Source organism: Malaclemys terrapin, chromosome 14 (assembly GCF_027887155.1).
Source record: "Malaclemys terrapin pileata isolate rMalTer1 chromosome 14, rMalTer1.hap1, whole genome shotgun sequence".
Lineage (NCBI taxonomy): Eukaryota > Metazoa > Chordata > Testudines > Emydidae > Malaclemys > Malaclemys terrapin.
Genome location: NC_071518.1, coordinates 37,271,547 through 37,295,953, shown reverse-complemented (window position 1 = coordinate 37,295,953; position 24,407 = coordinate 37,271,547). Strand labels below are relative to the sequence as shown.

The 24,407-nt window shown below is 50.2% G+C and overlaps 2 protein-coding genes across 4 annotated transcripts in view; one reads left to right on the top strand and one right to left on the bottom strand.

Moving 5' to 3' along the window:
* DRC7 (dynein regulatory complex subunit 7) overlaps window positions 1-10,870 on the bottom strand; it is a 25,479-nt gene extending 14,609 nt beyond the window's left edge. Inside the window, exons 1-8 of the mRNA XM_054048505.1 lie at window positions 10,828-10,870; window positions 8,498-8,644; window positions 7,714-7,888; window positions 6,333-6,458; window positions 4,884-5,078; window positions 4,113-4,271; window positions 2,555-2,773; window positions 1,288-1,413 (exon numbers count right to left, since the gene is read on the bottom strand). Coding sequence (XP_053904480.1) covers window positions 1,288-1,413; window positions 2,555-2,773; window positions 4,113-4,271; window positions 4,884-5,078; window positions 6,333-6,458; window positions 7,714-7,888; window positions 8,498-8,625 — 1,128 coding nt within the window. The 5' untranslated portion in view covers window positions 8,626-8,644; window positions 10,828-10,870. The remainder of the gene's footprint in view (window positions 1-1,287; window positions 1,414-2,554; window positions 2,774-4,112; window positions 4,272-4,883; window positions 5,079-6,332; window positions 6,459-7,713; window positions 7,889-8,497; window positions 8,645-10,827) is intronic.
* Window positions 9,682-24,407, top strand: LOC128848544 (uromodulin-like). Of its 3 annotated transcripts, none has more exons than XM_054048508.1 (9): window positions 9,682-9,720; window positions 14,250-14,316; window positions 14,938-15,105; window positions 16,450-16,655; window positions 18,445-18,602; window positions 19,548-19,793; window positions 22,124-22,283; window positions 23,083-23,227; window positions 24,311-24,407. In XM_054048508.1, the coding sequence occupies exons 1-9, from the start codon at window positions 9,715-9,717 to the stop codon at window positions 24,400-24,402; spliced, it is 1,248 nt and encodes a 415-aa protein (XP_053904483.1). In that variant the 5' UTR covers window positions 9,682-9,714; the 3' UTR covers window positions 24,403-24,407. The 3 variants fall into 3 exon arrangements, with proteins under 3 accessions (XP_053904483.1, XP_053904482.1, XP_053904484.1); XM_054048507.1 differs by lacking the exon at window positions 9,682-9,720 and adding an exon at window positions 12,612-12,665; XM_054048509.1 differs by lacking the exons at window positions 9,682-9,720; window positions 14,250-14,316 and having other exon boundaries at window positions 15,037-15,105; window positions 16,434-16,655.

The following is a 24,407-nucleotide window of genomic DNA, read 5'->3' as shown; positions in this document are numbered from 1 at the left end:
GAGACACATGAGATATTTATGCCTGTGACCAGTATCAGAGAGGTAGCCGTGTTAGTCTGGATCTGTAAAAAGTGACAGAGAGTCCTGTGGCACCTTATAGACTAACAAACGTATTGGAGCATAAGCTTTCGTGGATGAATACCCACTTCATCAGACGCACGCATCTGACGTGGTGGGTATTCACCCACAAAAGCTTATGCTCCAACACGTCTGTTCGTCTATAAGGTGCCACAGGACTCTTTGTCGCTTTATGCATGTAAGTATTTGCATCCAAAAGCTCACACTAAAAATCATACAGGTTGTTTAGTCAATAAAGTCTCAGAGCCGGTGGGACATTTCTGACCATATAATTTTGCAGAGCGGGTGCTATTTTATGCTTCACAACTAATTGCTCTTGGATTTTTCCACTGTAACTGCGTGGCTGTTCCATTTAAAGGAACACTGCTACGTTCACTCCATCCAGAAGTCCCTCACACATTGCCACTAACAGAACCCAGCCCTGGCCTAAAGGACTCCACTTTCTTTTGGTTTAAGATCACGCTGACTGTGGAGAAGCTCAGGACTGATTGACTATGGCAGTGCTCATTAGAACCAATGACTTGCTTGTTTATTTCCTATAATCTGAGAAGGGCACTCGCATACCATGGTGATGGGCCTGGTCTGAACAGATTAGATAAAGGGAGAGAATGTATTGATGTCATCCCTACACTATCACACTGTGTCCTTCATACTAAGATGTTGTTCCTCTCAACACACAGTATTTTCTTTGTGAATATTATAAGAACACATGTATTATTTCCAAATCCCATTGCCACGTTCCTTCAGCCCCAGGGAGACGAGTAGAAAGTGTCCTGAAAAGTTGTATACTTGAATTTGATTTTTAAAAAGCAGTTTCATGCTGGGCAGGCTAGTGGCCTTCAGTGCACGTGGGCCTTGAACATGGGTCCCGTCCTTCAGTTCTCCCAGCAATCAAAACTTGGCAGGCGCTGTAACAAATTGGTGACCACTTAGGATGTCAGTGGTGCCACTATGCTGCAAATCATGGTCAGAGGGAATTACACAGTAACAGCAGTGCTTGAATTCAGATCCTCCTGCTCCAAAAAGCACAGGTCCCCTCCCCATCACTTGAGCTAAAGGAGAATGTCTACTAGCCCTATAGGACTGAGGTAGTGAAGCACCTCTGATTCTCTCCAGCAGGGGGCAAAGGCACACATACACATAGGCCCAGTTCATTACAACATCACTCCCCTCTATCAAGAAGTCGGAGTAGAAACATAGGAAACTTACAAAATCATCCAAATCCTCATCAGCTAACTCCTCTTCTTCCTCCTCCGGAAGCAACAGAAGGGGCTTGTCAGTCCCCAGCAGCATGAACTCCCACCGCACTGGGTCCCCGAGGTCAAAGGTGAGATCCTAAGCAGGACAGAACAACCAGGGTTGGCCATAAAGGTGTCTTCAGCTTACGATACTAATACCAAGAGACATATGACCTGCCACAGAGCACTCAACTGCATGCGACTCCCGCTCAGCAGCAGAGGTTCGGAACCTGTCGGTACCATGTGGAGTTCTAAGGATTTTAGTGGGGCGTTACGTCTATCCTTAGTGAGGGACTTATTGAATTCCGGGAGGTGGGCGGGCACAAGCCCGCGCATGTGTAAAGACCCCTCCCCCAACCTTTGGGGAGGAGCCACTGGACCCGGGACTCAAGTGAAGACGGGGGACAACTAAGGAATAACAGGTTCGGGAGTAGGGGTCATAGGTTCAGAACTAAGGATCCAGAGGGGGACACCGAGCACAGAACTCCGGACAGTGCCCACTGCTCCTCAGAGCTGTCTAGTGGAACTCTGCCTGGATGCGCGCGACCAGGGAGGAACGGAAAAAGGCCGCACAGTTGCAGAGCACTTCCCCGTCCAACATCCTCCTCTTGGTATTGTCCATGGCCACTTTGGCAGCTTGTCAGACGCCCAAGGGCTGCACCTCTTCACTAACGGCCCTGGACGCAGTTCAACACTGCACCAGTGACCGGAAGCAGCTTGGGGAGCCTGGTGTCAGCTGGAGGATTCCCGAGGGCCACTCTAACTTGTGCACTGGCTGGCGTGGCCCCACGGCTTTGCTGCAGCTGGGGAATAGCGAGGGTGTAGAAACACCTTCGCCACGTCTCCTCCCATCCCGGTCTATCCCTGACGTGCCTCTGGAACTCCCCCTGTATGGGGCCCTTGTTGAGGGAGGGGGCACACAGCCAGCTTTGCCGGCTGGGGATATTCCCCGGGGATGGGCTGCAATGGTAGCTTTGCAGGCACATCCCACCGGCTACAGCAACGTAAAGTGGTCAAAGAGCATCGGTGAATTGGGCCCAGGCCTACACCCTGGCTCAGACGCTGGCGTGGGGGGCAGCTGCTCTGACTTCTGGACCTAAAGCCAGTGTAAGCAGAGCTAAGGGGGAGGGATGGCAAGTGAAATGTGAGCAGCCACGTGGGTCTCCATTTTCCCCATGCCATCGAATCCAACTGCTCGCACTCCCACAGGGCAGGAACATTTCAAAGGGGAGCGTTACCTTGCAGCCATTCCAGCAATCCTGCATGTTGACCCAGTAGTTCTGGTGGTTCCAGATGCTTTCAATGCCGAGGAAATGGTCGTCGGTGGTGCTGTAGCTGTGTGCTGTGAAGGGATCAATGAAGAAGCTCTCCGGCACCTCCCGCTTCCCCGACAACACCAGAACCCAGGCGTGGACACGTAACCCGTACAAAGGGTCTGGCTTTGGCTTTTCCGCTTCCTGCAGGACAGAGTAATAATCTGAAGTCATGATCCAACACAACAACAATTGTGCTTGGTCCTTCTCTGGTACCGTTCTGCCAAGGCTCTCCAGGCGCCACTCTGATTAATGGAATCTCACGGGCCCCGCTGTGAAGTAGGTAAGTAGCATTAGCCCCGTTCTATAGTAGGGAAGTTGAGGCACCGAGCGGGGAAATGGTGTGTCCCCAAGGTCACGCAGTGGGTCATGGGAACAACCAGCAATGGAACCCGGAGTTCCGGCCACATCCCCTCTTTATATCAGCTGGAATTCTTTCCAGTTAATCAGCTTGCTAAATGCCAGGTCACTATTTACTGTTATGGGTACCAAAGAAAACCAAAGCTGGCCAGTAACTAGTTCATTCGTTGAAGCAGCTTGTCTGTTTATACAGCGTACGTCTGTGTGGACAATCTGCTCTCTGCTGAGCTGTGGCCCCCTCGTCTCTACAGCAGTCAGAATGCACTAGGTCAGTCATGGCGCTAGTGTCAGTGAGGTGGCACTGAGCCAGGAACAGAGCATGAGGCTGGGAATCAGGGACTCCTCGAACCCAGATCCTCAAGGGATGAAAATCAGCAAAGCGCCACGGAGGTCAACGGAGCGATGCTACTTTACACCAGCTGAGGATCCAGCCCCTGACGTTTGTTCCCCGTTCCGCCACTCTGCGTGTGCCCCTTTGCAAGCTGCTTAGGGGCAAATTTTCAAAAGCGGCCACCATTTTTGCCTGCCTCCATTTTGCGTTGTCCAACTTGAGATGTTTAGGGCCTGATTTTCAGTGGCTCTGAGCCTCCACTATTACTTCCAGTAGATGTCAATGAAAACTGCAGGTGTTCATCATCTCAAAAAATCAGTGGATACTTTTTGAAAATCTAGGGCCCAATGGCACCGTGCCTCAGTTTCTCCCATTCACACAACTGGGATAATATTACTCATCTGTCTTGGAGGGGGTTGTGAAGCTTAACTTGACATCTGAAAATCTTGGCGGTGTAAGGGATTGTATATTGACACATATTTCAGGGCTACCTCATGCTGCCTTTTCCCAGGCTAAATACTCGCTGAAACACACAGTGACTTACCGGCCCACTGAAGTCAGTGGGGGCTGAGGGTTTCTCACAGCTCAATGATGGATGATTTAGTTGGGGTTTGGTCCTGCTTTGAGCAGGGGATGGGACTAGATGACCTCCTGAGGTCCCTTCCAACCCTGATCTTCTATGATTCTATGATGGGAGGTGGCTAGCAACTTGATGAGTCGGTCACTAGCTGTGTCAGGGATCTTGCTGCTGAGACTTCGGAGTAAGATGGAGACACATGAACATTTACTCACCATGACCTTCTCCTCTTCCTCTTTCTGCTTCTTCTTCTGTGCGGCTTCAATATCGGCTTCCTTCTTGGCCACCTGCTGGAGCTCAAACTTGCTGCGCAGGTCCCGTGGGGGCTTGACTGCGTACTTCTTGATCTTCTCCTTCACGGGCTCTTTCAGGACCTGCAACCACAAGAGCAGAGGGCTACAGAGCCTTATTTGGGGGAGGGATAGCTCAGTGGTTTGAGCATTTACCTGCTAAATTCAGGGTTGTGAGTTTAATCCTTGAGGGGGCCACTTAGGGATCTGGGGCAAAATCAGTACTTGGTCCCGCTAGTGAAGGCAGGGGGCTGGACTCGATGACCTTTCAGGATCCCTGCCAGTTCTATGAGATAGATATATCTCCAATATATATTATTTAACCCAATAGGGATGTAAAGGAGCCCACAGGCCAGGCAGATCACAGGCACCCCGTGGTGCTCAGCTCCCTTAACAGTCTGTGGGTTAGTACTTCGTGGATCTGGGGTTCAGTAAACTCTGAGAGCCCAACCAGGCCTCTTCAGTGGAAGAGTGACATGGAAAAGAACTCAGCAGATCACCCAGGCGTAGAGAAGACCAGTTGCATGGACACTGCCCTTGGTTCAGACCTTTTACACTGGAGCCCCCAGTCGGTACCAGAGCGTGTTAAACAGAAGGCAGTCACAGACCTATGGGACGCCAGTCACGTTCAGCATGCCTGGCCCTTCTCACTGCATTGTGGCTGACTCGCCAGAACCAGTGAGCTGGGCTCCTCACCTCCTTTGACTTCTCCAGCAGCGGGCACACCTCCCTGGTCTCGTCCATCATGCAGATCTCCCGGGTGGCGTAACCGTTCACACAGTAGGCATCGTAGCCCGCACCGATCAGCAGGGAGCACAGGAGCACGCTGAAGCCAAAGCAATTCCCCCTTTGGTACTTCAGGATTGTGGTCGGGGAGGGGAGGTAACTGGGCTTTAAAGAGCAAACACGTTTCCTTGCTTAAAGTCTTATTCCCGTCTTCTTGGTCTCTTTACCTCCACCCTCGAATCCCCTCCTTCTCCAGAAACAAAGCACAGGCTCTCAGATGCAGTGAGATTCTCTGGGCCAGGCACTGCAGAACTACAATGGGACTCACATGTAGGAGAGAACGGAGCCCTCTGGTTCCCACACGTTCCCTGTGAGTTTATTCCCTGTATCTATGGTCCCTGCATGTGCAATAACTCTGCCCGAGTTCACTGTTTCCCCAGAGTTCTCTCTTTTGTAGATTCCTTTGCTAGGAAGCCATGTGGGCTAATGGATGGCGCAGAAGGCTGGCAGCCAGGAGACCTGGAAACTTGCTGTGCAACCGTGGCAAGTCGCTTCACCCCTCTGTGCCTCGGTTTCCCCATACATTAAATGGAGATGATGATACTTTCTATGAGATCTGTCAGTACAATGAGCTAGAGAAGTGTCAGGATTTGATTGCTGAATCCCACACCAATTTGAACAACTTAGGGCCGCTCTTCAGCAAGTCTAAATCAGCGTGGCTCCATTGCAATCAGTGCAATCCTCCCCAGCTAAGGATCTGATCCTTCATCTCTAACCGTGTTCCCAGTCCCTCTGGAAGCCTCTGTCAGGGCGCCTCAAAGTCTCCTATGGAGCTGAGACAACATCCCATCGAGGTGCCTCACAACAAGTTACCGAGACCTATCAGCTTCTGTCCCTGTACATGCTCCTCCTCTCCAAGGCAAGCAGCCTCCCGGTCCTTGGAAGGGAAGCCTGATGCTTTAGCATGCAATGAGCCACCAGCTGATCTCCGTTGTACACGCCCACTTCAATGGAGCTACTCTGGTTTTACATGGTTGTGGGTGAGACCAGGATCAGGACCAGTAGGCTAGCTGGAGGCTTGGGAAGGCTGACAGGTTTGGGAGGCCCAGAGTCTCCACTCAGCAGCTGGGAAATGATCATGCCTGTAACATGGTCGTGTGCCCAAATAATGCACATGCACAGGGCTCACTGAAGTCAATGGGAGTTTTGCCTGAGTAAGGAGGAAGAAAGGGTTCTTAACAGGCCCTCTTGGGGAGGGGGGTCCTGGAGGGGTCAAAGGGCGAGACTCGTCACAGCCCCATAACCCGGGTTGTGCCAGTGTGATACCCTGATGAGAAACCCATTACTGTTAATGATGTGGGACTCCCAATGCGCCAAGGGGGGCAACTGGAAGACTCAAAGGAAGTATCCATTTCTTACCGGCGTGATGGGGGACGAGAGGGGCTCCATGGTGAGATAGTCAGAGACGAACTGGGCACAGCCGTCCCAATTATACAGCTCCGGGTACGGCTGCAGGGTCGGGCGCACTGTGGTGCTCACAAATTTCTGCAGCAAGAGGATGTTGGTTAGCGGCTACGCGGTGGGGAATCCATCAGAAAGCGGCACGCAGAGCAGGTGACAGGGAGGGACTCCGGGGCCAGCTGGCCAGAGCTAATGTCCAACTCCTCTCAACAATGTAGCAAGCGTTTGATCAACCTTCTTGCTCTACAATTGACTCTTTCTGAGATGGGAAATACAGTGGGCAGAGAGGCCGTCTCACCACAGCTTCTGAAATACGTCTCTGTCTGTCCTCTGCCTTTGCCACTTCCTGGCTGGACTAGAGCAATGGGATATACCTGGACATGAAGCCTTCAGTACTTGGGTAACTGCAACTAGGATCGAGTGCTGCAGCATCCGACCGCCAGCTCCCAGGGCAGTCAATGGGAGTTGAGTTCAAGATGCCCATTGTTGGATTGGGCCCTTCCCCGCTATCTTCTAATCTTAGGGAAGCCTCACACCTATTATTACACATCCGGCAGCCACGGTTCATAGAAAGCTTGTATGTTTCCAGCTTCCACATGTTGTGCTTGGCATGTTGTCAGTAAAAATTTTGAATGCTGGATCTGCCCATCCTTAACTTGGGGGAGACAGGCCCAGAACTGGACGCGAGCTCTGCAGCTCAGGCCTGTCTCTATAACCAGCCCAAACAGGACTCCATATTTGAACACCCAACATCTGGAGAGGTTCAGACTAAGATCCAAATCTGGATCTAAACTTTGTGCCTCAGACCGAGCTTGAGGGCTGAGCATATTGTGGGTCTTCAGAGTTGATCTCTTAGACTCAGGTATTTCTTTTAGTTTGATTCACTTCTTTTTTCTGTTCCCCAAATGTACTGTATGCTGAGTGTACAGTCAGTGCGATAGGTATACAGTTGGTGTGTATAACTGCTGTGTCAAGTGTGAAGTTGGTTTAGTGGAACTACACCTGGTAGGATGGGTGTATAACTGGGGTGCTCGGTGCATACCTGGGCACTGACTGTACAATTGGTGGGTTTTCAGCACTGGTTGTGACTATTGCAAGGGAGCACATGGGACTGGCCCTTGGACAATTCTACTGCTAAAATATGTTTGCAGTAAAAAACACAGGCAAATGAATAAAAAGATAATCAGCATAGAAAGAAAGAAAGAAAGAAAGAAAGAAAGAAAGAAAGAAAGAAAGAAAGAAAAAGTGACTGTGCAGAATTGTACATAGTCCATATCATATGCTATCATAAGCAAACCCAGGTTGTCCCCAACACCCCTGTCTCCAGATGTTCCTTTACCTCCACTCCACACTCATTTAATGGGTGGAGGAAGAGTGGCTGGCGATCCGGGCAGAGATGCGCATACTGTCGATGGAAATTGTCAGCTAGTTGCAGCAGCATCTGCTCCTTGGCAGAATTCGTCTTGTAGGAGGCTGGTAACTGGGAGGTGTCAATGGAACTCCAGTCAAATTCACTTCATGCGACGGGAGGAGGCAAAACAGAGACAGATAATGACCATAGTGAGATTCAGATGGGTTAATCCTGTCTGAAGAACCACTAGGGTCTCTCTTCTATTATTTCCCAGCAGTTGGTGCAAATTAAATAACTTTGGGGTCATATTGAAAAGTGCACAATTCAAAACAGGAGGGCAGGAAACTCGACTAGCTGCTCCCAGTGATGGCAAGTGAGCTGCACAGCCCAGTGGGCCTGTAAGTATCTTCCTATGATCTCTGTATACCTGATCCAATGGGGAACACACGAAAAATGCAATGTAGAGAGCCAGTTAGAGCGCGGCTTGTGCCATGAAGCATGAGGGCTTAGCTCCCTTCCAAAACACATGGTCTTTTTAGTCCTTACTCTGGTAACTCTGGAGATTCCCATTATCCAGCTAAATGGATTTTTTAAAAAATCTTGCTAAGCAATTGGCCTTGGTGCTATCTTGTGGCACGGAGTTCCATAAACTAGCTGTGCATTGGTGAGAGTGGATTTCATCTTCGCTGTTTCAGAAATGCAGTCTGTCATGTATTCTTGTCTGTCTCTCTCTCTCTCTCTCTCACACACACACACACAGAGTCCTACTTACGGTACAACATTTGGGATATGGACTTGGATCTCTGACAGCTTCTCTTCCAGGTCTTGGAGTTCATTACTAATCACAAAGACTTTCTTTTCTTCCTCCTCCTCTTCCCCATGCTCTCGCAGGACTTCCATCCTGCTCCCTCATGGACTGCTGGGAGAGAAGCACTCACATGGGTTATTTTAAAAGGGGAAGAAAGGGCAACAGAGAAACATTTTTATTCTCTGCCTACAGATTTGTTTGGAATGAGGAAAGCAGAGTTGGTTGGGGGTGGGATTCCCTCTTAGGGAAAAATGTAGTATAGGGCATGATTTTAATCCATATTGGGTCTGCTGACTACTGATTAGTGTGAGATGTGGCTGGGGGAGTGGGGAAGCAGAAGGGCTGCTGCTTCTTTGATGGATTAGAAACACAGGAACTGCAGAACTGACCCATGATCCACCTAGTCTGGTATCCTGTCTCCAGCAATGGCCAGCAGTAAGCAGCTATGGAATAACCTGCCCGTAGGGGAATTTCTTCCTGACCCACTTGAGTTAGAACTTGGTTGCTGCCATGAAGCATGAAGGTTTAGATCCCTTCCAAAACACCTAGTCATTTTAATCCTTACTATGACAACTCTGGAGGTTCCCATTATCCATATAAATGTCCACTCCTTTTGTTTTAACCCTGCTAAACAATTGGCCTGGGTGCTGTCTTGTGGCATGGAGTTCCACAAACTAGCTGTGCATTGGTGAAAAAGGATTTCCTCTTAGCCATTTCTGATGTGCTGTCCTTCAGTTGGATAAGTCTGTGTTGAGGGCGCCGAGCGTGCTGTGAGGCGGGCGGTACATTGCGGGGACTTTTTAAATCTAAATAAATAGCAGAGCAGCAGAAGTATCTCCAAGGCTTGTTTTTGTTTTTTTTTTTTTTTTTAAGCTCACCCTGATCCCAACGTGTGTTTTGGGGCTTGGGGAGATAAGGAGTGAAAATGGAGACGCAAGCGCTCTCTCTATCTGGTGTTGTTTTGGTTGGCAGCGGGAATGGCACGTAGGACGAAGACAGCGGGAGGAGGAGATTTACTGAAATAAGACAGAAATGCCCATGAAGGGTGGAGAGGAAGGAGTGATTTCACATTGGACCATTCACTGGAGCTCTCCCTGCCCTGGGCTTTGGACTACATTCAGCCAGCCAGCCAGAGGGGAGTATCCAGCCGGAGCAAACCAGCACGTCCCATTGACAACCGCATGGCTGTATGTCTCTGGTTCCTTACTAAGATTTGTCAAACTCTCCCGCTGTGTGTGTGAAACTCTCCCTTTTCCCCTGTTCCTTACCCTGCCCCAGCTTTCCTCTTAGTGTTTGTATTGATTAGTTGCACTGATGCAGCACCTAGGGGCCTCCGTCAGGGATTAGGACCCTACTGTGCTAGGCGCTGCACCAGGGGTTAAAGACGGGACTTAGTGTGGCGAGGGGGGGCTCCCCACAGCTCCCCCTCCTCTTTCCAGCTCCTTTAATCACTGCCCTGTGCAAATGTTTAACACTGTTCCTTCTGCATTTAAAGCCTGGTTTGCTGCAGCGACCAAGGAGGGACGGAAGGAGCCCAACCTCCCACTCATCAGGAGCAACCCCAGTGAGACCCCTTTCCATCTCCCAAACGCTCCCACAGTGCCCAGCCTCCAGCCTCTCCCTTCTTCACGTCCCCCCTCCAGCCCACCCCTTCCTCCCCTGGGGGCACAGTCCGAAAAATGGCCTGGTTTTCTGTTCTCAAAACGCGCTCCATGTGATCTGGGGGGGAGCAGCCCCCGGTCACCTCATCGGGCCCCACGCAGACCCCCGCTCTGCTGAGAGTCGTGCAGCACGAGCGCTGGGCTTTTCTGGTTTTGCTTTCCTCTGACGGACAGATGACCCCCCTCCCTCCAAATTCAGCCCTCCCAAGTATAACAACTCCACTGGAGCCTGGTGCCAGGCAGGAGTTTGTCCCAGCATCCTCCTTTCGCTTTCCCAAAGCTCCCGGGTCTTCTCCTGCCTCTGCTGAATGCTCCCTGCCTTCGGCTGATTCCCTGCCCCTTGGCCTGGGCCCTACCTTTCCATGCCCTGCCTGGCCCCTGCCCTCCCGGGCATGCCCCTGCTCCCGTCGCTGGAACGCCCCTTCCCTGGGGGTCCCCTGTGCTGCCCCATAGGGCATCCCCACCCCTCGCCTGCACTCAGACATCCACATCCTCGCTCACACAGCCGCACAGGTGTTCTCCATCTCTCAGTGCCCCGGGTGTAACTGCAGAGCAACCGCCTCTGAGACAACCCCAGTGCCTCTCACCACCCACCCAACCACCCGACCACCCCTCTGCAAACAGCGGCCTCACCAGCTTCTCCTGCGCTCGCCCAGACCTGTTGGGCTCCCTCGCCATGGCAACCGCCTTCCATAGGCTGAGGCTTCTGGGAGCTGTAGTTTCTTGGGCAGGAGTCGTTCCTTGGGCAGAGAGTAAGGCTGGGACTGGCAGTTTAAGCAAGACCAGTTTCCTTGCTGTGGAACTTGTGGAGGTTTTGAAAATGGAAAGATCTTTTAAAATCTAGGTGCAAATTTTCAAAGCTTGGGCCAATTTGCACTGACTGAGCCTGTGCTAAACCCAGCCTTTGAAAATTTCAGCCCTAATGTTTGTTTTCTATCATTGATGCATTTGTTCACCTTTTGCATTTCACTTGGATTGAGAAATTAGTCCAGTCAATTTCACCCTTTGCCTCTAGTCAGTTTTACTGTCAGGATTCCTTCCTGCACTGGCAACATCCTGCAGTATTTGGATTTGGGTTTCCAGCCAAACTAACATCTGTTTGCACTGATATTTTAATGTGAATAAATCAAATTTACTGGAGAGGGGTCAGAGATGAGTCATGAGAATGATTAAAGGAATAGAAAACTTGCCAAGGCGCTCAATCCAGTTTAACAAAGAGACGGTTAAGAGGTGAGTTGTTTACAGTCTGTAAGTACCTATATGGGGAACAAATATTTAATAATGGGCTTTCAGTCTAGCAGAGAAAGGTCTAACGCGATCCGATGCCTGCAATTTGTAGCTAGACAAATTCAGGCTAGAAATAAGGTGTACATTTTTTAACAGTGAGAGTAATTAACCATTGGAGCGATTTACCAAGGTTTGTGGTGGATTGTCCATCACTGACCATTTTAAAATCAGGATTGGATGTTTTTCTAGATCTGCTCTAGGGATTATCTGCGGGAAGTTCTCTGGCCTGTGTTATACAGGAGGGCAGACTAGATGGTCACAGTGGTCCCTTCTGGCCTTGGAATCTATGAAAAACATTTCTGTTAATATTCATTTGGCAAAAACTTGGATTCTTTTTTGCAAAATGTAAGGCCCCCAGCTCTAGCAAAAGCTTATGCAGATCCGTAACTTTACTCACAGGAGTAGTCCCGTTGAAGTCAGTGAGATATCTCACATGCTTAAAGTTAAAGGTGAGGGTGTTTGCACTGCAGAACAAGGGACTTGGTCCTTTAACTCCAGCTGTAGAGGTTCGTGCTTTCAGCTATTGGAGCTCAGGGTTCAGTTCCTAACAGTGCACAAGATGATGGCAGTTACACATAGGATCCCTGAGTGCAAAAATCATGAGACTGGCTAAAAAAAAATCACATTTTTTATAGTAATACATGTTGGGCTTTTTTTCTTTGCTTTCTGTTTTCTGAACTTTAAGGTTCGCTCACGTCATGTGTTCAAGCTTTTCATCACAACCATGAGGACTAGAAGGATAATGAAAGCTGTGTGTAGCTGGCATAGATGTGGCCAGTTAGTAAATATGGTTTTCAATCCCACTGTGTCTGTGTGGGGTCTTCATATTCTTATTGTTGTGTAAAGATCAGCCCCATCCGAAAGGGGCTAGTCTTATTAAAAAAGATTTGTGTGTGTGGGGGGGGAGGAATGCAAAAACTTCTCTTAATTAGTGAGCTACCAGAGCCATGAGTTGTGTCAGTGCTTATGACGAGCGGTCTAATAGGAAGGTTGGCGTTTAGTGAATCCTTTCCACCACTGCAGCAATGACAGGAGGCTAAATTGGCACTGATGCAATCACTGGGGAAGTGTGAGGGGTGGGGGAGAATCAGCTGTTGAAAGATGATATAAAGAGCACAGCGAGGCCAAGGCAAAGAGAAATGTGGACAGCTGTGGGTGAGCAAGGGTATGCAGGTCTGGCAATGGTGAGTAGAGAAAAGCTCATGAAATCTCCACTTTAAACAGGGACTGCAGGGCTCTGTTTGTGATTGTTGAAGTGGTGGATTTCTCCTCCTAGATTGTAACTTACAAGAGGGCAGCACTGTCTTTCTCTTGTCTCCTGAAAGCAATTGGTAGGGCTTCCGAAATGTCTTCTTGTGTAGCCATGTTCTCCCTTCAGAGAAAGGGTCTTGATTCCTCAGTCTCCCCTCCTTGTCAAGTCCATTAACCTTTAGGCAAAGTGAGCGCAAAATGCGATCACACCAGAACTGTAGCATTTGATACCTACTTTGCTGAGGTATAAATGGCTATGTGAGGTGCAAGGCAGTGGGGGAATCAGATGCAAGAAGTGCAGCTATTTACTGCTAGCGCTTTTAGCCTCTCTAGAGGTTGGCCTACCTCAGTGCTGTAGAAGTCCTGCACTAACAGCCCTTCTATGTCTGTCATCCATAGATCTCCTAGAGCTCTAATAATGATTCCCTGTTTCCCAGATGGGGAAAGTGAGGCACAGAAGTCAAGTGACTTGTCCAAAGTCTCCTCCTAAGTCAGTGGCAGAGATGACAGTAGAACCTACTTCTCTAGATTTTTAGCCTTGTGCAGACATTGACAACATGAGGGCAAAACAGGTGTAAAATGCTGCTGAGTCAGGATGGGGACTACGTTTACCTGCATTGTCCCTGCTGTTAATGACTGGGGGCAATGGAGTCAGACCTCTATCCACTAGCCCGCACTGCCTCCTAGCACGCTCGTCAATGAGATGGCTCCTTCTCTGTCGAACTGTTACGATAGACTGCTGGGAGTGTAAGATCTGGGGAGCGGAAGGCGGCCTTGACTTCTTGTCCTTTATCTGTTTATTTGTGATGTAAATGTACATTCCCTTCAAAGCCACGTTCTTTCTTTAGCTGCCTCAAAGGATCTGAGGGAAGATGCTGTTCCGCTTGTAATTTACCACTTTAATTATAACTCCTCTCTAAAGTGGAAAGTGAACTTCCTAAGGAGGAACAACTCTTTCCTTCCTCTTCTGTTTGCCCTGGTGCCTCTCCTGTGTGATTTCATGGCAAGTGCTCAGCTGTTACTACTGGCCTGTAGTCACTTGTCCAGGTTTATTTTTCTCTGCATAGCCTCTGAGTTGGGGACCCTGATACCTCAAGCCCAGTGAAGTAGCCCTATTGGCGATGCCGCTTTAATGCAGGACCAGATTTTGTCCTGTATGTTGTAGGCTGGCTGATGAGGAAGGTTTTGCTGCTCAGACCCTTCAGTGATAGGCAAAATAACAGAGAACACATCTGGGTACAAAGGAGCCCAGGAGATCCCAAATTAGAATTAGTAGCACTGATGGTCAGGGTAACAGACTCCTTCAAAAACCCAGGAAAGCAATGGTTGCTGTGGAACGCGGAGTATTCTGAGTGGGTGAACTTCAAAGTCAATATTGTCTTTGCCTTCTAGATAGATTCAACATGTCAGCACGTCCTACTGCTACAGGAAGACTTTTACATGGCTGTAAATGTTTCTAGAGGCTACAGATGAGCATGTTATCTAGCAAAATAAGCTAGAGTCTGTTTGCTTTTCAGGAAGTGACTGTGACATGCCTGCTGCTGCTCGCTGCTCTCTGGCTGCCTGGGGGTGAGAGCTACAATAGTGAGTCTCTTTATTTACTGGGCTGTGGGGTGAGGCTGAATAGTGAGGCCAAGAAGGGTGAAATCCTGTACCTGAGAATGTGCTCAAGCTACTTATCCAGAGTAGGATTAGCACTGGTCACTTCTCCCAAGAGCAGAAGGCATTTGGGTGGCTGGGGGGGTGGAAGAGCGCGTGCACACACACACACACCCCAGCTAAGGATGCCAAAGTTTTGGGGCCAGAAGTGGGATCTTTCCACCTTCTTGTCAGCAGGAAGCTTTTTACCTGCCAAGCCAGAGATGAAGGTTCTGCATCTCCTGTACCAGTTGAGAGCAGCCACTCATCACTCTGAGATTTGGATGCTAATGACCTCCGCTCGAACAAGGGGAAGTGCAGACTCTTGAATGCTCCCTCTTGGTAGGCACTGAAGAGGCATTGTCTTTCAGATGTAGTGTCCCAAGGCAGTTCAGCCATTAATGTAAAAGTTCTCTTGGGATCTAAGCAGTGACTCTAAATAAGTGCAACTCGTTCCCCTCACGGCTGAGCAGAGCACTGACTCAGACTTAGAGACAGGCTAACTGTAGCTTACTATAGCCAGTTATTCGCGATGCACTTAAACATACCCACGTCCCTCTGCTGTAGCTGATCTGAAGAAGCCCCTTGGCCGAATGGAAGAGGCTGCCCTCCGTCCCAAGAGAAGCCCGAGATTCTGCTTTCCGAACCCATGTAAGCACCAGGGAGTCTGCCGGGTAGTTGAGGAGAAACCAAACTGCACCTGCAAGGCTGGCTTCACTGGGACATTCTGTCAAGGTAGGACTGGGCATGGTTGGGGTGCACGTGTCAATTCTAGCAGTTGTGAGCACTACTCAAGCCACTTGGAAAGTATGGGGGAGGGGACTTTTGCACTCTGGTGAGTGCCTTTATAAGCTGACATGAGGAAAGGATTTGTTGAACTAGGAACAACTTCATGGGGATGGCGTGGGAGTCAGCAGATCTCTGGTGCAAAAAGGGGTGGGCCTGTGATGTGACTTGTGTGTACGCTTGCACAATGAGTGGGGTGGGTGGACTTTTCAGGGGGGCAGTGGGGGTCTGGACATGGGGAGGAAGGGTGGGTCTCTAACCCTTCCCACGCTACCCTGGTCTGTGGATCACAGATGGTGCAGAACTTGCAAGGGGTGCGTGGAGCTGCTCTGGTTGCAGAGATGAAACCTCTATCAGTCAAGCTAGGATGGCTCCTGCTGGCTATGGCCCAATCCAAGGCTTTCTTGGTGAACAAAACTGGGCAAACTGAGAGGATTTGCTAGCCCTTTGCTTGGCTGCTCTCTGTTGGGAATTGCTCTCTGGAGTCCCTTCAGTTGTGCTCAGACTCGAGGATGGTGAGTTTCACAGTGGTGATCTGGCCTTAAGAAATGTGAAGCCCTGCACTGGGGGAAAGGAAACTACTGGCCCTCCTGCCCTCCCTTCTTGTAACTAAGCAGCTCCAGCCTGTAGCACTGTATTAGAGTTCATTTCCCTTTAATCCTAAACCTGTCCTCATGTTTCAAGCAAGGGACACTTCTGCGGTGGGGTGAGGTGGGGAGACTGCAATGCTGTCATTCCAGGGGCCTCGCTATAGGAGGAAGCCCAAGAACCACTGTCTAGTAGCATCCCATAGCTTCCCTTGGTCACTAATGGACTCTGGCATAGCAAAGTCAAGTGTCCCTCGAGGAAAGTGACCCCAAAAAGTTGCTTTAGACGAAGGTCTGAAGCAGAAGCACTTCAGCCTCATCGGGCTTGCCGGGGTGATCGTGCTGTAGTGTACTGACTGCACAGACATCAGTCACGGGGATTAAATGTAGCACCTCTGGATCCAAGTGTGAGCCCTCTGCTGTCCGGGGTTACAAGGCCACGTCCCTCAGCTTGGAGGCTGAGCAGTAGACTTGGAAACCTCTTGGTGTCTAACCACTAGAGAGAGAGAGAGAGAAGCTCCCACTGGATTCATGTGGGTTCTCAATCTCTTCCACCCAGCATCCTTTGCAGGCCTCTGAAAATCATACTTGGCCAGCAGTAAAGTGAAGGATGCTCTCTGTATACCGGTGCTGGGTGTCACCATAGCTGACGTGGGGCTCCTTCAGGCCTCTTCCTTACGGCTATTGCAGATCGCTTTTTCCCCAGATGTGGTACTCAAGCTGCAGTGTGAGGAAGATCACATGAAGATGATGGTGAGAAAGGAAGTGTTTGAAGTGTTGAAAATCCCCTTGGCGCGGGTCCACTTGAAGAACAGCGCTTGCAAGGCCTCTGAAAAGGAGGAGGCTGGAGCAATCTTCTTTGCAGCCACTCTCACGGGCGAGAACCATACCCTGTGTGGGTCAGTGATTCAGGTAAAGGCTCCGTGGGGTGTCTCTGATTAGGAGGGGGAAGCCATTCTGAGACCAGACACTGTGGTGAAGGGGTTCGGGGTGTTTCTGCTCTTCCTGTTTTATCTCTGCCTCCTAGCATTAGTTCCTAGCTCTAAATGGAAGTCTTCTCAAGAGAGCTGGTATGGTGGCTAGTGTACACCATCTAACATAGCCAATGATTCTTTCTGGACCTCCGCTGAGTTGTTGGTTGGGGTGTGAGGGGGCAGTGCTTGGCTACTTCAGCAGAGTATGGGAGTCCTGAGTTTCTATTTCCCAACGGAGAGTAACTGTCTTTCCAGCAACTATTGTATGTATTAAGATGGACTAAATGGGCTAACATAACCCAGTCACAATCCTACAGTCAATAGTATTAACCAAGGTCCGGGAATTGGTAGGCAGAGTCCTCCACCTGCTTAGCATCATGGCAAACACTCTAGACAATTTGTGTCACAGATTATTAAAGAGACTTTTATTGGACCGAATTCTGTTGGTGAGAGTGACAAGCTTTCAAGTTATACAGAGATTTTCTTCAGACCTGCGTAGGTCAAAAGCTTCTCTCCCCAACAGAATTTCTTCCAATAGACGGTATTACCGCACCGGCATAGTGTCTCTAATGTCCCGGGACCAGCATGGCTACAACAGCAGTGCAAATGCCAAAGATTTGAACTTTTTATTGATTGAAATATATGAAAGGAAAAACTCAAAACAAGTTGAAGAGCATTAAAATGGAAATTGTTTTGCACAAACAAAGTCCCTTTTTGGAGACAGAATATGGGTTAAATTCTCTTATTGAGTCAACCAGTCCTTGGTGGGGAAGAAAGAGTTAATTCTATTCCATTCTGAATTGGGAATGGTAGTCCCTTTCCTGCATTAGACCAGACGCGCCCCCCCTCATTATTTTAATCTGAGTGGTCCTTGAATGGTATCAGCAGATGCTTTCTATTTAAATTAAATCCGACTTGGTCTCCTTCTCACATCTTCTCTTCAACAGTTTCATGTAACCAATCCATTGACTATTCATCGACCTTTCCCCACTAGTCAACGGTTAGGTTAGCGATTCAAATAGGCCTGCTAGGCCCCGAATATTGTGATCGCTGCCAACTTTCCGTGTCATAGCAGGACTGTGTCCCGTTCTGGTGGCTGGACTGCAGAACAAGAGCCTTCCTTCTGCCAGCTAATGGAGATCTTCCTCAATCTCAAGATATAGGAGGCTCTTTCTCAAGTCCAAGGTCCTGCCACAAATGGGATGTGGATTAGCTGAAGGTCTGTGGGCAACATCTAGATCTGTTTTGGTGCTACATGCTAAACCATATCTACAGACATATCACTACCAATCTGCTACATACCGTGCTGTCTTAATCCAGAGATCTCCCTTAATGGGGAACAGATGACTTGTTCTGGGCCATTTCATGGCTCAGATCTTGAGAGACGCACACAAATTAAAGGCTGAACTTGAGACTTGCCTCTTCGGACGAGCACCCAAAAATTCCAGCTGAAATCAATGGGTGCTTGGGTGCTTCCAGCTGGACCCCCAGAACAAGAGGCCTGTTTGTGCACACAAGCTGATGGCTGTGGGCTTTGGGTGGAAGCCTCAAGGAACTGGCAGTGCCTTCTATCTGCTGCGTTGCCTACACTATCTGACCTTTAGCTAGCTCTGACTGGGTCCCTGAGCACCTTGCTGCGGGCAGGATGGGGTAAGCCAGGCTGAGTGCAGAGAGACGTGTTCCTGGCATGAAGACAGGACTTAAATACTCTTTCTGGCCCATGTCAGCAAAACAGGTCACACGTGTCTTACGCCAACGTGATGGAGTCCGACATGGAGGCCACGGGCGTGATCTCCAGAAGCAGCCTTGTGCGAGTGCATTTCTCCTGCATCTACTCCTATGAGCGGGTGGTCCAGCTGCCCTTCTCCCTTACTGCCATCGACACGTGAGTTGCTGGTCTTTCTCTCTCCTCTGGACAGGCATTTCCCTCCTATACGAAATGCTCGTTGGCTGCCCCCCTTCAGCTCTCAGGTGGCGGAGTTTCACTGGTGAAGCTGGTTGATTAAGGCCTGATCCTCAGTGGTGCTGAACCCCCACAATTCCAGCTGAAGCCGATAAGAGCAGTGGGTGTGTGGCACCTCTACAAATAGGGGTCTCATATTTACAAGCCATTGAAGGATGTAAAGCAGCTGTAAAAATAGCTCCTGTCAATGAGATGAAGATTAGCCAGGCCACCAGGAGGTGCTGGTGAGCTTTGAGAGCTATGTCACATCAAGATCCTTTGCCCTCACTTTGCACGGAAGTGGCCTTAAATGCCTGACTTGGACTGGCTGGGAGCAGCCTTCCGGCCCCCTGCTGCACTGGACAGCTTGCCTGAAGAGGCCTGTGCTTTCAGTAGCACATGTTGCAGGGAACTGAGACGTTCCCAGAGGTGTGTGCCATCCGATTCCTGCCTTTCTATCTGCCCAACCACTGCAAATAAACTAGCTTGCAGTTCACAAAGTGAGCTGGGGGCAGGACCCCATTAGACTCCCCGCTGCTTGGTGTGTCAGGGAGAGAGCCTCCTGGGAGACGTCTTGGGTGCATTCTTCTCAGATGTCGCTGTTCGATCCATCCAGGCTGCCCCACTGGGTGAGCTGCTCTCTTATGCAGAAGAGCCACTGAGGCAGCTCTTTCTGATCTCACAGGGCAGGTAGCGAACTATGCATGACTTGCTAAAGGTTGGCAATGGGGCCCTGGCTGTAAGGAGGGCAACAGATGGGCTTCCCCGTGGGCAGGAGCTGGTGGCACATGGGGATCTGTCTGCAAGCGCTGGCAATTGGATGCTTGGTGGCCTCCTCCATCCTGCCTTTTTCTAACTCTGGGCCTGGTCTCCCTGATCTCCTCCTAGGCTGGTGAAGTTTGTGGTCAAAGAGGGGGAGTTCAACGTGACCATGGCCTTGTACGAGACCTCGGCTTACCTGCAGCCCTACCGGCAGCAGCCCCCGGCCCTCCCCCTGTCGGAGTTCCTCTACATCCTGCTGCAGCTGGAAGGGCAGAGCCAGGTGCGGTACTTCCTGCTGAGCGTCGAGGACTGTTGGGCCACCCCGTCGGCGGACCCCAGCCATGACATGCAGCACCAGCTCATTGTGAAGGGGTAAGAGCGGTGGGGTTTGAGCTCCCCCCAGGCTCCTCGCCAGGGGGACAAGCCATGTGCTTTACTAGCCCTGATGCTAGGTAACTCCAGGAGGGGAGGAATCCAGGTCCAGGTTGCCATGACCACTCCACGGGAGTGACAAGCTGTCAAGTCTTCACTGGCTGGCTATGACCACAGGAGCCATGTCAAGACTTTGTAATTGCCTGGCAGAGAAATGTAAATGACCGCTAACCATGTGGCATGCGGAGCTTAGTGCAAAACCCACCTCTTCCTCCCACACTTCCTCATTAGATCAGTCACTCCTCCTCTTGAGATGCTCAGATCCCAAAATGATTCTGGGGAGAAGGCCCAACAAAAGAGAAGCCGGCTTCTCTCCTGAGCATGTCCCATCTTTCATATATGTGGGAGAAAGTGCTCGCTCCCTCAATCTCTTCCCCATCCCAGCACCGATGGGTGGTAGGCCCCCTGATTGGCAGTACTGTGGCATGGGCCAGTTGGCCACCACTCTAGTATGCTCTAGTGTTCATGCAATAAACGCAACCTGTCTTGGTTTAAAGCTGCGTTGTGCAAGTTGTCCCGAGTAACTTCCTTGTTTGTATCATAATAATCAAGCTCCCCTTCCCACCATGGACCAGGACTCTGCTGTGGCAGGTGCTGTACAAACACCACTGCAAAGTCTGGCAGAGATGGTCGCTTTCTTGGTAACTCTGCACAGCTGTTCGTAGAACTAAATTTCAAAAGGCAGCCTGAACCCGGAAGAGCTTCTAGTCTGTGTTACTCTGAGATGTAGCTTCGTGTCCCAGAGGAGGATGCAGGAAATTAAGACTCCCAAAAAAGGATGAGTTTCTGGTCACATTCACAACCTGACCAGATTCTGGAATGGAGCTACCTCCCCAGAGAGCATCAGGAATATAAATAAGCCCATTGCTGAGTTCTCTTGCATGGATAAGGAGAGTGAGGCAGTGGAACGGGTTACCCGGGGAGGTTGTGGAATCTCCTAAAAACCTCCAGTGATGAACAGGTTGGACAAACACCTGTCGGGGTGGTCTAGGTTTACTTGGTCCTGTCTCAGTACAGGGGGCTGTACTGGATAATCTTTTGAGGTCCCTTCCAGCCCTACGTTACTATGAGGACTGGGGTGCATGTTATTGTCCCATGCAGCTTGAGAGCCAGCACGTGGTCTAGCAGGACTGTAGTTAAAACTATGGGGCACAGGCCTGCAGGGGACATGTACCCAACTTCTGTTCAGGGAACAGTGACCCAATTAAAGCAATTTGAGCTGTGGGCACGCAAACCACTAATAGAACTGCAGAGAGCCCCACAATGTCACGATGATGCATAACCCCCAGGCACTGATGTAGCATCCTTGATACACCAGCCTTTCATCCAAGGCAGCGTGGCCAGAGCACTGGACTGGGACTTAGGAGACCTGGATTCAATTCCCAGCTCTGCCAATGACCTGCTGGGTGACCTTGGCAAGTCACTACCCCGCTCGGTGCCTCAGTTTCCCCCTGTACAAAGCAGGACCGGGAAAGGATACTATTTTAAAGTGCTTTGAGATCTACTGATCTATATAGGCGTTATCACTTCCTTGGCTGTTGGGAGGAAGAGAATCTTTCCTTGCTGCTGTAAGGTGGGACTGGGCAAAGACCATTCCTTTCCTCCCCCAACTATGGGCAGGGAGTGATTTGGCAATGAAACTCCCGGGTAGAACAAGGAGCACCCTGCCCCACAGAGATGCACACAGACTCGGGCAACTGCTGCTCTGAAGGAAACATCACCTTAGTTGCTTCCTGCTCATCATGTATCCTCTGTAAAGGGGAAGCGGCTTCCCGGCAGAGTTCAGATACGGAATTAACCCAGACGTCACAGCTGGTCAGAATTCAGCATTGTGGAAAAACCTGAAACTGTTCTCGGTTTCAAATTTAAAAAGAAATTCTTCCAGGGGGGAGATGTGCAAGTCTTAAGGTCTCTTTTTCCCTGGTCCTTCCAGGGGGTGGGGAAGGGGAGGAAAATGGATGGGGCGGGGGGTGGGGAGGGAGGGGAGAAACAAGGGCTAACATTTTTGATTTGAAAACAAATCTGCATTTTTGTCCAAAGCCATTTCCTGTCAATGCTGGCATCCTTCCTCCCTCTAAAAGTCCCCGACCTTTACCTGAGACTGCATCTGGCAGCTACATTGACCCCCCTTGCGTAAAGCCAGACATCTCAAGGGCAAAGCCTTCTCCACTGAAAGACCGTGCGCTGCACTGGCACTGTTGGCATCTCGGGGTGTAAAACTCCCCAGCCTGACTTGGCTCTTGGACTCCCTTCCCCCCCCTCCCCTGCAGGTGTCCCCGTGATGAGACCGTGATGTACATCAATGGCATCGGAAACAGCACCGTGGCAAAGTTCAGCTTCCAGATGTTCCAATTCATCAACTACTCGGAGGTGTTCCTGCACTGCCGAGTCCGCCTGTGCCTCCCCGATGGCCCCGAGCCCTGTGCAAAGGTGAGGTCCCCTCTGCCCCGCGCTGCGAGCAGGACTTGTTGGAGTCTTCTCCTCTGAGCTGCCTTAGCTGTGGCCGAGGACTCTGCTCTGACCCTACGCTGGATTCAGCTAAGGGCTGGCTACAGGCCTCTCCCTGTGGAACTGTCACTGAACAATAAGGACCCATTGGACCTGCTCTCTAAGACTTGCCTCCCTTGTGGGACCTGCACATGAGAGCACTTCTGCAGTGTGACAATGTGAAGCCCCATTAAGGGCCCTTATCACTGTCTGTTGTTTATCTGCATTACTACTGTGCCTAGCAGCTCTAGTCACAGGCCAGGACCCCATCGTGCTAGGCAGGGTACAAATGCAGACCAAAGAGACTGGCCCTGTCCCCAAAGAGCTGACAGTCTGCGCTGGGTCTCAGATTTGCCCCAGTTCTTTCAGCAGCTCTCTGGCTCTCCTTGCTTCCAGAAAGAACCGAGCACGACGTTGCTTCCTCTTAAGGGGCAGCTTAAGGGCAGTGATGAAGGGCCTCTTCTCCCCTCCCTTATGGAGGGCTTTTACTTTAACCTCCCCTTTAATGATAGCTGGGTCCATCCAGTTCGTTGGTCTGCCTGGTTGCTGGATAAATGAACTGAAAATATCTCCTGTAGCTTGTAGAAGGTTCCTGGGACCATGCAAGTGGAGGCTTTTCACTGCCAGTAACTTGGGCTTGATGTTCAGAGGAAGGGCTCTTCCTACACGGCACAGGAGAAGAAAAAGCAAGAGTCCCATCCTGCCCCATGCCCTAGCTTTCTTCCCTCTGTTCCGCTCACAGCAATGTCCCAGGAAGTCGAAGAGCAAGAGGGCACTTGAGGAGGACTACAAGAAGATTGTCTCTTATGGACCCATCCATCTCCTCGCCTCTCTCCTTTCTGGAGCACGGAATGCTGAGTCGGGGACAAAACTGCAGGACCTTTGGGGTACGTATGTCCCGTCCTGGATAACTGTACAAAGCCAGTTGAGTAGGAACAGTCCAATCACACTTGCCCCCGGTTACATATAGCCATTAAAGGAGGCTGCTAAGATCTCTCCCCTGCAATGTGGGAGTCTTTCAGCCTGTCACATCTCAATGCTCCTATGTTGTGTTCTGCAGGACTAGAAGTCTCAAGATGTAGAATGTGTACAGAGAGCCTAGTCTGCCCCACCGAATCTGCCTCCTCCTAGGCCAGACGTCTACCATGGCACAGAGTCACTTGGAAGACCAGGGAATGGCTTGGAGGAGGGGAGCTGATGGCAGGAAGCCTGTTGAATCCAGAGAGGGAGTGATTAAGGGCTAGGTTTTTTCAAGAGCTTGGTTCTCCGCATGCTGAGTGCTTTTGAAAATTGGTGGGTGCTGGGCTCTCCAGAGAATCTGACCCTAAATGTTAGGAGCGAGGGACTGATTACGATCAGGGCTTCAGATTTTCGGTGTTAACTGACCAATGCCGATAAAACATCCAGATCCAAAAAACAATCTCGGTTTATCCAATAAAACGCTGGAAATGGTGATTTGTACCTAAAGAGCTTGTCTACATGGAGCAGTAATGCAGACTACAGGGATGTGACTTCTAAAGCACACTGTCTGTGCGTGAATTGGTCTGTGTAGACCCTGCTCATGCACACCAAGGTTCCTGAGGGTGCTGTAACATTTGAAGCCATCCTACATTAATGTGCACTGGCGAACATTACAAAGAGATGACTAGGAGTGTAATAAGGGGTGTGTGTGTGTGTGTATACACACACAAAATGCCTTAAACTCCCAATTTTGGGAGCCATCTACCTAAAACTCAAATTGCTAAAAATCCGCCCCAATTCAGAGACAGCCCTGAAGTACACAGGTCTTATGGGCTGAGTGTCTTTGCTGCAATGCAGTGTGTCCTACTCACTGGCGCAGAGAGCGGCAGCCATGGTGGGTCTTGCATGTCACGAGAAGTGACCCCCACCTTCCCAGGCCTACTGCAGTGGCAGGCTCTCTACTAAGGAACACAAGGAAGAACCAGTAATGTAACTGCTTTCTTTTTTAGGGCCACAGCTGTGGATTCCTGGTGCCCTGGTAACGCTGATCATAGCCGGCCTCTTCGTTCTTGTTGCTATAGCTAAAGCCATGAAGAAATGAGTGAT